An 11,632-nucleotide genomic window follows, 5' to 3' on the forward strand; every position below is an offset into this window, starting at 1 on the left:
TCTGCAACACCATCATCATAGTGCGGCGAAACGACACGACACAGCATGACACCACCGAACAACACTGGCTGCACAACACCAACCATTCAGTCACACCTGTGTGTGTGTGTGTGTGTGTGTGTGTGTGTGTGTGTGTGTTGATGGGGCAGGTGGGGGGAGCACTGACTGTCCTCCCCCATGTTAAATGCTGAGCTTGCAGACGCCTTCACGTGTCTGCTGTAGATGTAGCCGTTAGCAGGTTAGCGTGTCGAGCTTCTCGGCTTCTTCTTTGCTGCCTCAACAGACCAATTTAAAATCAGATCTTTGGCTTCTTCTGCTCCTTCGTTCTTGCTGCGACTTTCTTGTGCTGCTCACTGTGCTCTGTCAACATGTGTTTGGCTAAATTTCAGAAACGCTGACCCGCTTTGCGTTTCGGCCAGCTCTTGTGATCCCTGCTGATCACTGAATGTTGTGCGCTGGGGGTTTGAAAAGCTTCGAATGCTAAACCTGCAACACGGAGCCGACGATCTACTGCAGACACGAGGACGATGAGGGCGTCTGCGTGGTCACCATTCTGTTGTTGTCGTCTCACTTCTGCCTGCTCGTGTCTTCATCTGTGTGTTTGAAAGCATCTTAGTGGTTTTTGTTTTTATGCTGCATTTCTATCATCAGGCTTCTGTGAGTGTGTGTGTGAGTGTGTGTGTGTGTGTGTGTGTGTGTGTGTGTGGTGTGTGTCTGTGTGTGTCGTTTCTCGTGGCTGTGTGTTTATGTGTAGGCATTGAGGCGTTCTTTGGAGCGTGTAGAGTGGATGTCGTGCAGCTCCTGCTCCTCCTTCGACTTGATGTCCTCGTACTTCTGCATCCGGCTGGCGTCCTTCAGGTAGCCCCAGTTAGCAGCTAGAGCCATCAGGAAGTGGACCTGAGGAGGGCCGAGAGGAACAGGAGACGTCAGCTTCATCAGAGGAACACACAACAAACCTGCCTCATTTGATTCTGAACAAAACAGAAGCACAGCAGGTCAGAATTTAAAAATTCTGTCTATTCTAGTGAGCTCAGGGGAAAAAGAGTTTGTTGTTCCGTGTATACACACTGGGAACAGGGAACACTTCATCATGGACCTGCCTTCACCCTGAGTCAGCCAGGATAGGCTCCGCCCCCCATGACCCTGGTGAGGATGAAGGTGTAGAGATGATGGATGGATGGATGGATGGATGGATGGATGGATGGTGCCCTTGTGACTGCTGGTACCATGAAGTGACACCTGCAGCCCATTCAGGTAGCACAGCTTGTCCTGGATAGCACATCCATGTGGGATGTTGCAAGAAGATGTGTTGTGTCTGGTTGTCTCAAGAGCCTGGAGGAGACACCAGGAGACAGGCCTGTACACAAGCAGAGCTGGACAGGGTCGTAGAAGGGCAGCAACCCAGCAGCAGATCAGATATCTGCTTCTTTGTGAGAGGAGGAACAGGAGGAGCACTGCCTGAGCCCTACAAAGAGACCTCCAGAGGACTGCTCGTGTCCATGGTTCTGTCCAAACTGTCAGAAACGGACTCCATGAGGGTGGCATTAGGGCCAGACGTCCTCTAGTGGAGCCACAGCCCTCCACTGTGCAGCTCGACTGGAATTTGCCAGAGAACACCAGAACTGGCAGATTGGCCATCGGCGCCCTGTGCTCCTCACAGATGAGGGCAGGTTCACACTGAACAGACGTGAGTCTGGAGACGCCGTGGAGAACGTTCTGCTGCCTGCAGCATCCTCCAGCAGGACCGCTTTAGTGGGTCAGTGATGGTCTGGGGAGGCATACCCTTCAAAGACCTCCATGTGCTAGCCAGTGGTATCCTGACTGCTAGTAGGTATCAGGATGAACTCAGACCCATCGTCAGACCTTAGGCTGGTCCAGCAGGTTCTGGGTTCTTCCTGGTTCAGGACAGTGCCCCGCCTCATGTGGCCACAGTGTGTAGGCAGCTCCTGGATGACGAAGGCACTGATGCCATTGATTGGTCTTCATGTTCTCTAATAGGGAGGGAACAAAAAACCCTCCGACAGAACCAGGATCAGGGAAGGAGGTCACCTGCCTCGACTGGTTGGGGTGAGAGTGGAGGTGAGGGCCTGGGGGTCCTGCTCTACCATCTGAACAGCAGACCTGAGTCGCAGTCCGGTGGAGGTGGAGGTCTGGGCCGGGATGTTTAGTGTTTGGGTGAAACAAACTTGGTCCTGTTTGGGTGGAATAAACTGTCCAAGCTTCAAGTGCCTGGACAGAAAGTACTCTTTATGCAGAATAAAAACTTTAGGTTGTGAGTTAGAAAGTAGCATTTTGGGTAAAATAAACGTTTAAGCCTCTAAACATTCGGACTAGAAGTTGTCTTTCAGGTGGAATAACCTTTTAAACCCATAGGTTGTGCACTGTGGCGATCCTTCGCTGTGGTAGGTGGAAACATGGGTCCAAGAGGCGTGGTCTGCTGCAGACACGTAATGTTGTATTTAAAGATGTTGTGTTTAGTGGTTGTGGGGAAAAATCAGTCATTGCAGGTTTACATATGACTTGAATGGAACCAAGATGCAGACGTATGCAACATGCAGTTCAGGTAGAACTTAGGAGAACACGGGTTTGGGTGGAACGGGTTCAGTTTCCTGCAGCTTTCTGAACTGTGGCGACCCCTTGTGGTCAGACACAGAACTGAATTACCTAAATAATTGTGCATTTACATCAGGCTTTGACATTATTTTACTTTCATTGTGTTACTGCGACCCTGAATGCACTGCAGCTCAAACGGAGTTCCTGTCAAACTCCGTCATCGCCGGATGGAAGCAACCTGCCACAAAGCAGCGATGCATGTGATGGGGGAGGTGGACTGGGATGGACTCCAACCCCCTGTGACTCTGAGCAGCTACAGAAAACCGAGTGTGAACGTCTGACATCAGACAGAGGCATGACGTTAGGAAGCAGGCTCGTTCGTGTTGTCGGGACACAGGCTGAGTGAGACCTGATCCTCTGACACTCAGGAGTCGACTAAACAAATTCCCAACTCGTCACCTGTCAGAGGACGTCATTATCTGGATGTGCTGAACCAACTAGACGATGGTCTCTGTGTGTGGACCGTTTGAAACATGTCCACAGGTGTTTCCCGTCCCTGCCCTGCTAAGTGTGGTTCTGCAGAATACGTGGACGATGTGAGTTCTATCAGCGGTCATCCTGCATCTTCACAGCATCTTCTGACGGACATGAAACAGTCTTCCAGTAGCTCAGTCGTGGTTCCGTCTCCGCAGAGCATTTTTAGCTTTTTATTTAGCGTTTGTACTATTTTCTGCAGTGCTGCTGTTCACATTCATACAGCCTCTTTCTATTTATTCTCTACTGATGATTTCACCTTTGCAGTAACACCTCAGACATCCTCTCCTGATCTTAAGTTATCTTACGTTGTGTTAAATTACGATGCATTAAACGATTCACGCTCGGTGGCTGAGAACGCTTTTTCAGTCACTGTTTTCTGTGCACGAGCTGAATGAGTCAACAGAAGATCTAAGCTGCCGCTCAGCGATGCCGACAAGAAGAGAACTGTGGGATGAGGAGACGACACCTTGGAGCTGAACGACCGGCTTCGATTCAGCCGAACAGCAGCAGAAGGTGCAGTGTGGCTTCACCGAGCCCAGACTCTGGCTCAACATGTCTGTGATTACGCTCTGAGGAGGCGGTTGAGCTGCTACAGCATCATTCTGACCAGTTCAAACTTCATGAAAGAATCTGAGCAGGACAATGCTGACCTGAAGTAAAGCTAAACTATGAGGAGTCAGATATCTGAAATGAGACGCAGGTGAATCCTAAAGTTCACACTGAACCACTTGTTGCTGTCACTTCGACTTGATGGACAGTCGGTCGAAGCTCCATGAACCATGCAGCATGTTGCATCTGGATGGTCAGTGACTGACAGTGTTGTCTTTACTGTTGTTTTTACTAGTCTACAGGTTTAAGCCTCATTTCTAACGGCCACACTGAGCTTTTGTCTCTCGAGCTGCTTTGATGTGAGTTTGCTCTACAGCGGACAATCCTCTCAGCTCGCCTCCTGCAGCGACTACACGACACACTGATCACTTTGTAATGTTGATGTAAATTACTAGTTAGTTCAATTATCAGCTGGACGTCAGCTGTGGATGAAGACGTGAGGATATAGGTAGATAAATATCTGCTTCACTATCTGTGCTGTGAAGACGAGCAGATCAGCTGCTGCTCATTCTGACCGGACCGCTCCGGGCTTCTGGTGAATTATGTGTCTCTTGTTGCTTCTGCACCAGATGGAGGTCACACCAATCAGTGCCAGTTAGTCCTCCAGGCCTGTAGCCAATCAGAGAGGAGGATACTGGTTCTCACCATGGCGATGACAGCAGCTCCGGCTCCCGCCAGCGCGCACACAAACAGATGGAAGGTCAAGTCCAGCTGCAACACACAACGACACGCGGGTGAGGTTCGGTGGAAACGCTTCGGACCGGGCTTTGTGTTTTCTCATCGCTTCGTCTCACCTCATTGGATTCACACATCTTGAAGAACTTCTCAGATCCCGTGCACACCTTCCTCTCCTCGTTGATGGTCACCGCTCCTGAAGAACACAAACAGCATCAACACAAGCACAACACAAGGGTAGAGGACGAGTGAACTGGACCTCCGGATGCCACCTTCTGCCCTGACGGACTCTTCATTTAACTGAAGGTGACTGAGACGAATGTTCTGCCACTAGGAGCTGCATCCTCCTCTAACACCTCCCTCCTCCCACATGAGACATGATCAGGAGATTCTGGAATCAGCTTGCTGCCGGGACGCCCAGCTGCAGTTTCCCCTGTTGGGCAGCAGATGGCAGCACTGCAGGCGACTGTGTACAAAATGCCTCCTGTGCGTCTGTGTGGGCATCCTGGAGAACAACATGGTGGACGGTACTGTGACTGCATCACGCAAGAATAACACACAACAGCCACAGCGCCTGGAAAATAAACCAAATCTAAGCTTAAATTAATGATATTTCATAAAAAAATAATTTTATGCTGCATGTCTTAATTAAACAGACACCAGAAATTATCCCGTTTGCATTAAACGAGATTCTGTAGAAAATAAATAAATGGCTAAATAAATCCATAACTGTACTGCGATCAAAAAATAAATTAAAAATCAGAGTTTTCTGGCTGAACTGTAGGCAGCGTGTACACAAATTAAAAATGCAAAGAGTAAAAAATCTATAGCATGCAGCCATTTTCCCCCCAGTGTTGGTACCACCTGTAGGCCCTTAGAAAAAAGTTGGGCGTGTTGATTACAGTTTTTTTTTTTTTCCCAATTTGCAGTTTGGAATTTGACTGCACGATCCTCGAGCCCGGATGTGATGAGCGAGGACTGGATCCGACCCTGAACTCTAGACCAGAAACTCGTTGGGAAAATGTTTAGTAGGTAAGAGGTCAAGTGAGAACGAGGCTTGTTTTTGTTGTATAATCAGACTTCTATTGGGAACCGGAGGAGTCGCCCCCTGCTGGCTGCTGGAAACACAGCAGGTTTGAAGCTGCAGCTGTTTTCTGCGTAACAGCTGCAGCTTCACTTTACTGTGTTCATAATACACGTGTGCTGAGCTGCAAAATCATCCTTTAAGCTGACAGACGTCATGTGACTAATTCATTCTAAAGCATTTATCTCTACCTGCTGATTACTGTCCACATTTTTCCTGAGATAAGGCCTCATTCTGCACACTGGGCCTCTCTGTAACACTCAAAATGCACCATTTGTTTGCCTTTTTTGGTCATTTCTATCACAGTTTCTCATCTGTGCATGTTTTGTTCATTGTGTTGTAAAACCTCAGCGTGTTCTGACTTTAAATGAAGGTTTAATAAATCAGGTTACTCCGTCAAAGATGCTGAAACATTCAACCTGAAGCTGCAGAAGACATTAACAGTTGGAATATTTAGCGATACCTCATCTGAGTGCACTTTCAGAGGTATTCTCTGGTCTTTAGAGACTGGACAGGCTGAGAAAAGCACTGGACTAAAGCATTTCATTTACCTGTGGACAGCAGCTCTACGTTTTTACACGTTTCCTGCACAAAAGGAAAAATCGTGTTTTGTCTGTGTGCAGTGGTTCTCCTCTCCCAGGCTGCCTCGTTAGGGCCTGAGTGACTTCACACAGGTGTCCCAGGCCCACCTGTCTAATCCCTCCAGTGTCACGACTGAGACAAACACATGTTCGTCCCCAGCCAGCAGCTAATAAACACAGGCTGGAGTCCATCGCTACGCCGCTAGTAGTTCAGATGAATTATTGCTTTTGAGGGTCTGATTCTGGGCTGAGGCACATGGAACGCTGCGGGGCTTTCTGCCGGCAGTTTGGCAATTTCGCCGCACACACACAGGTTTTTCCATCATCTGTGCCAGTTTGGTATTTTGGTGAGTCGCCATTACCTTGCCCTGCGCTGAGCAGGAAGAGGAAACAAGCAGCATGTGCTCTCTCAGTCATCAGGTGACCGAGAGAACATCGGATATGCAGGAATTCTTCCACGGCCCACTGACACGGTTTCAAAAGATGCACGATAGCTGGACTCAAAATCTGAACCTTTCCACTTTGTTGAATCCCAAAGTGAGGAACAGGATTATAAATTACAGCAGCGCCGATCAAAAAGCTCTCGTCTGTGTCCTCTGTCTGCTCCAGCAGAAGCAAAGAGCAGCAGTTAGAGCTCGTAGCGGACGCAGTGGACTCAGAGAAGCTTCAGACACCTTCAGGTTTTGAACACTTTATTATATTTTATCTCAGTAAAACCACCATTTTTCCCATAAAGCTTCACTCAGTAAATAACGTGGAAACTCGGTTTTAGAATTTATTTTGCAAATTTATGAAAGAAACAAAATCTCTCCTTCATGAAGACGGATTCTCTTGTTGCTGCGGCTCCAAATCACAAAGTGTTTGGTTTCATTATCTTTGAGAAGTTTCCAGGACTTGGCTAGAATCCACCTGTGACGAATTAAACTGATGAGACATGATTCAGACGGAGAGACGCCTCTGTGTATCAGATCCACAGGTCTGCGCTGAGGCTGTAAAACCTTCCCTGAAGCTCTGAGCGCTCCAGCAGCACAGCAACAACACAACCACTGAAATGTCAGAAGTTTGGACTCTTCAGAGACCAAACTGAGTAACGGAGCAGGAAGGACCTCGGTCAGGGAGGAGACCAGGAAGTCAGCGGTCCGTCTAACAGAGCTTCACAGTCCTCTGCAGAGACGGAGAAGCTGCTGGAAGGACGAACATCTCAGCAGCTCTCCATCCATCAGGACTTTATGGCTGCATGAAGACGCTCTGAGTACAAGACAGGACAGCCGGCTTGGAGCTCATCGGACGGCATCTAAAGGAAGAAGATCCTCTGGTCTGGTGAGACTCAGACTGAACTCTTTGGTCTGAACTTCCAGCACGACGGCTGAAATCTCAAACCCTGAACTAGACCCAACATGTGCTCCATCACTGGACATAGCTTTGTGTGAATAAGCTGCATCTCTTCAGACTCACCGCTCTGTAGCAACGCGTCACTTCCTGAAAGCCTGGATGCTGGTTGGAGGTGTGTTACCGTGGTAACCCACCAACCTCATTCCTTCTTCCTGTGCAGGCGTCTGCTGCCTGATACCAGACAGGATCCTGAGGTTGTTACGCTCCGTTTGCATCTCTGACTTGAGCTGCAGAGGACAGAGCTGAGCTGCCCTGGACTCTGAGCACCGTAGCTCATTAGGCGTGTCACTACTGCATTGCATTGTGGGATGCTGATGTCGGCGTGGCGTCCGGTGCTTGTGCTACCGGGTTGGTACGAAGGTTTCAGACACTAAGAACGCTCACGTTCCACTTTAACTACTAAACATCGTGTTCATCTCAGAGCCAGCGTACGTCTGCTGAACAGCATCCCTACAGTGAAGCACGGTGGCGGCAGCATCATGCCGCGGAGCTGCTTCTCAGCACGAGCAACGTGATGCTTCACCTTTCACACACACAGAGACCCCAAGCAAACAGCCGAGGCAGCACCACAGTGTCTTCAGGACCAGTCTGACCGTCACTGGGCGGTCCAACCAAAGTCAAGCAGAGACCTGAAGGTGGAAGTTCAGACGCTTCCATCAGTGTGATCTGCTGAAAGAGCAGGATGGACTGCACAGGTCCAAACAAGAAGACTGGACGCTGCTGCCAAACGAGCTACTGTTAAACCCAGAATTAAGGATCTAAATGCTTTTGGAAAGGAGAGATTTTCCATTTTTGAAGCATCTGCAAAAAGAAAAAGTTTAAAAACATGCCAGATTGTCATTATGGGATAACGAGTGTAGATGGAAAATAAATGGTAATTTAACGTGAGTTTAGCTTCATTCAGCAACGTGTGAAGGTTCTGATCACCTCCTGAATCCACCGTAAGTGGAGACAATCAGCCTCCACACTTTTTTTTAATAGAAATATATCGACCACCAGGTCACCGTCACGATGTACGTACCGAACTGACGCAGGTCCAGGCAGAGGTTGGCTCCCTCCACCGAGCTGGTGTTCTGGCACATGGACCAAACGTTGAAGTACATGAAGACCGGCAGGCTGGTGAACGCCGTCACCCCGAGCCAGACCAGGAAGAACAGGTAGGCCAGGAACATCAGCTGCAACACAGGAGCAAGACACACTGATTCCATGATTCCAGCCTCTCCAGACTTTTGATGTTCCACCATCAGATGGAGGAAGATGTTCCACCATCAGCTGAATGTATCTCCACCAACTGGCTCCTCTGTTCTCTGGTTCTGATCCATGCTGAAGTCATTTACTGATCCAGGAGGTTGGATTCTTGGTGTCTCTGAGGAAACACTGGCTGCAGTTCACCTGAAGCTCTGACTTTGTGTGAGAAGCCCAATTTTTATTTTATTGTTACAGAATCTGCTGAAAGCAAATGATGTGTTGAACTGAGACGTGTCGAATGGACCAAAGTTGAAGAAAGATCACTTTGGTCAGCTTAGATCTGGTTAATTTTTCTAACGGAACAATACTTCACATACAACTGTGTGTTTTTTAAAGAGGGTAAATCACTCTTTAACCGCGGATCAGATGATGTCCTTCATAAACCGACCTGCGTGCTGCATTCAACAACACCAGGAAACTCACCTGGTGTCCATTTGCAGAGCATTTCTGTGCAGCCTTTGTTTCTCATTACGCTGCATTCCTGCTTAATGTGATCCATAAATACCAGATTGTGCAGGTGTGGATGTAACTGTGTCACGTCGAGGCATAAAAACCCCTTTGGTACGAGCCACTGCGCTCTCCGCTGCCTTTCGGCTTCGAGCTGCAGACCTGGGAGTGTGTCTCCAGAGGCCTGCACCAGAAAGCCTCGCTCTCCGCTGCACACACCACTACAGATATGAAGGAAGCGTTTTCCTCAGCAGAAGTGGACAATGTGAAATCTCTCCCTGATCCCTCCCTGACACGAGTCAGACTAACAGAGCGATGCCACGTGGAGGTTTGAGGAGGATCCATCAGGCTGCTGCAGAGACCGGACCGACCCGAGGTCTGCTCCCAAACACCACCTGTTCCACAAAGACACTGGCAGCTCTGCATCGGGTTCTGACTTCATCATTTCATCACACGATGCAGCTTACAGGATACTAATCTCATTTAATTTAACGTTAATTAAACTAACTTTATGTAGGACAAATGGCATTGCACTGTCAGTGTATGAATCTCCTCTTGGAGAAGTCCTGTTGCTCAGTCCGGACGCTCTTTGGATTATCATGACCTGGATCTGCACAGTCAGCTTCGACCTGAACCCCAAAACCAGCTGGCAGCTTCGAAAGGCATGTTGTCTTTTAAAAAAAGTCACCAAAATGAAATCATTTGTCAGGGCCAGAATCCTCCTAGATGGTTTATGAGCTACCTGACGTCACACAGAATGTGTAAAAATAAAATGTGCCTTCAGTGATGCAGCTGTGACGAGCGACTCGGTCGTGTAAATTCTGCTTTTGACTGAACTGCAGGCAGTGTTTCCACACAGCAGAGAGGAGATAAATGAGGAAACAGTGGAATATGGACAGCATGTGGAGCCTCGTTTCCCCTATAGTTGGTAACAACAGACTGTCCAGTCCAAGTTCTGTAAAACAGACAAAAGCTTTTCATTCTTTGTAAGTGACGTTCTAACTGTTTCCATACAGTGAAAAACGTCACCAGAATAAAGACGAGCAGAAACTGTTCTGGCTTCAGGGGGTCAGTGATGAAGCAGGTCTACATTTTCCACCCGAGGTCAGTGGCCTGTTGTTCATACGATTGTCAAATAAATCTGAAGCAAACTTTTGAAGTGTTGTAAAAAATAAAAGTAGACTTCAGGCTCCATCACTGAGCTTTAATGAACAAAGTGGAACCAAAACCGGCCGTTTGTCAATAAAAGACTAAAAGAAGAAGAAGAAATGAGTAAAATGTTGTGAATCTATGAGAGGAACATAAAGACGAGTCTTCAGGAGCTCGTGATTCTTTCTATCGGCTGGTGTCGGCCTCGTCGGTAACGTCTGTTGGTTCCCATGAAGACGCTGATGTTCAACAATGGGGTGCAGGCGTACCTGAACAGGCCTCTGAAGCAGCTGAGCAAAAGCTACTACAACAGAAAGGAAAAGAGCATTTGTTGGTGTCTCTCATTAGCAGATTGATCCATGTGTGGTGACACCAGTGTGTGTTCATGCTGAGAGGTTCTGGACAAGAACCGGGCTTTAAGGCACCAAGAAACCAAATGAAAGGACCAGTTGTTGTTAGGCTCAGTTCAATGTTGGTAAAATCTCAGACAAATCAGAAACATCACCAGCATCTCCTTTAAATGTGTCATTTGTTAGCGTTGATTTCTCTGAAACATTTGTTTTACTTCAGCTACGAATGCATCACATGAGCTCTGTCAGTGTGGGAGTTTTCTTACGAATGCAGTCAGGCAGCGTCCGCAGGCGGTGATCTTGAACTCTCCATAGAGATCCCTAATGGCTCCGGTGGTGAAAAAGCCCTCCACCAGCAGCAGCACTCCAAACACAAAGAATCCAGCTGCAAGGCCGTAAATGATGTACTTCAGGATGTCAATACTGTGGAGAGGACACACAGCACAGCGGCGCTGATTAGTGAGGGCTCATTTATTTTCATGCGAGGCAGAATTTTGAAGTGTTGTTTGCAGACTTAATGTGCATCTTCAGCTAAATCATCGTGTGTCGCTGCCAAAAACAAACTCGAGGTGTTGGGTGGAGGGCCGGCTCAAGCAGTGGGCGGGAGGTAGCGGCTTTGGATCTGTGAAAATCACTGAGATCGCTCAGGTTTGTGTGATTCCTGTTGAACCGATGTCATGGCGTCCTGAAACCGCCGCTGTGGAGGTCCAGTTCTGGTGCTACGGGATGTCCTGATTCAATTTCAGAGCTTAAAATCAAAGCTTTTTTTTTTTTAACTGATTGGTATCAGAACGAACCTAAAGCCAAACCAATGTTTACGTCTGCACCCACACAGGGTTCTTACAGGAGGGGCTCGGTTCAGGGCAGAACACTACGGAGAATTTTATTTGGGTTTTCTGCTCAATGATCAGCAGCATTATCAATCTATACTTAATTAACTTACAACACATATTAAGCACAGTGGATTTTCCAGGATTAGTCAATTCACACTTAACTTGTTTGTTACA

General features: G+C 48.0%; 1 protein-coding gene across 1 annotated transcript in view; it reads right to left on the reverse strand.

Annotated features, from left to right (window-relative positions):
* Positions 1-744: 744 nt before the first annotated feature.
* Positions 745-11,632, reverse strand: part of LOC103371054 (neuronal membrane glycoprotein M6-a) — a 13,517-nt gene continuing 2,629 nt past the window's right edge. The window contains exons 3-7 of the mRNA XM_008300271.1: positions 10,892-11,048; positions 8,453-8,606; positions 4,494-4,570; positions 4,345-4,410; positions 745-897 (exon numbers count right to left, since the gene is read on the reverse strand). Coding sequence (XP_008298493.1) covers positions 745-897; positions 4,345-4,410; positions 4,494-4,570; positions 8,453-8,606; positions 10,892-11,048 — 607 coding nt within the window. The remainder of the gene's footprint in view (positions 898-4,344; positions 4,411-4,493; positions 4,571-8,452; positions 8,607-10,891; positions 11,049-11,632) is intronic.

The sequence above is a fragment of the Stegastes partitus genome, unplaced genomic scaffold (assembly GCF_000690725.1).
Source record: "Stegastes partitus isolate 25-593 unplaced genomic scaffold, Stegastes_partitus-1.0.2 Scaffold1519, whole genome shotgun sequence".
NCBI classification, from domain to species: domain Eukaryota; kingdom Metazoa; phylum Chordata; class Actinopteri; family Pomacentridae; genus Stegastes; species Stegastes partitus.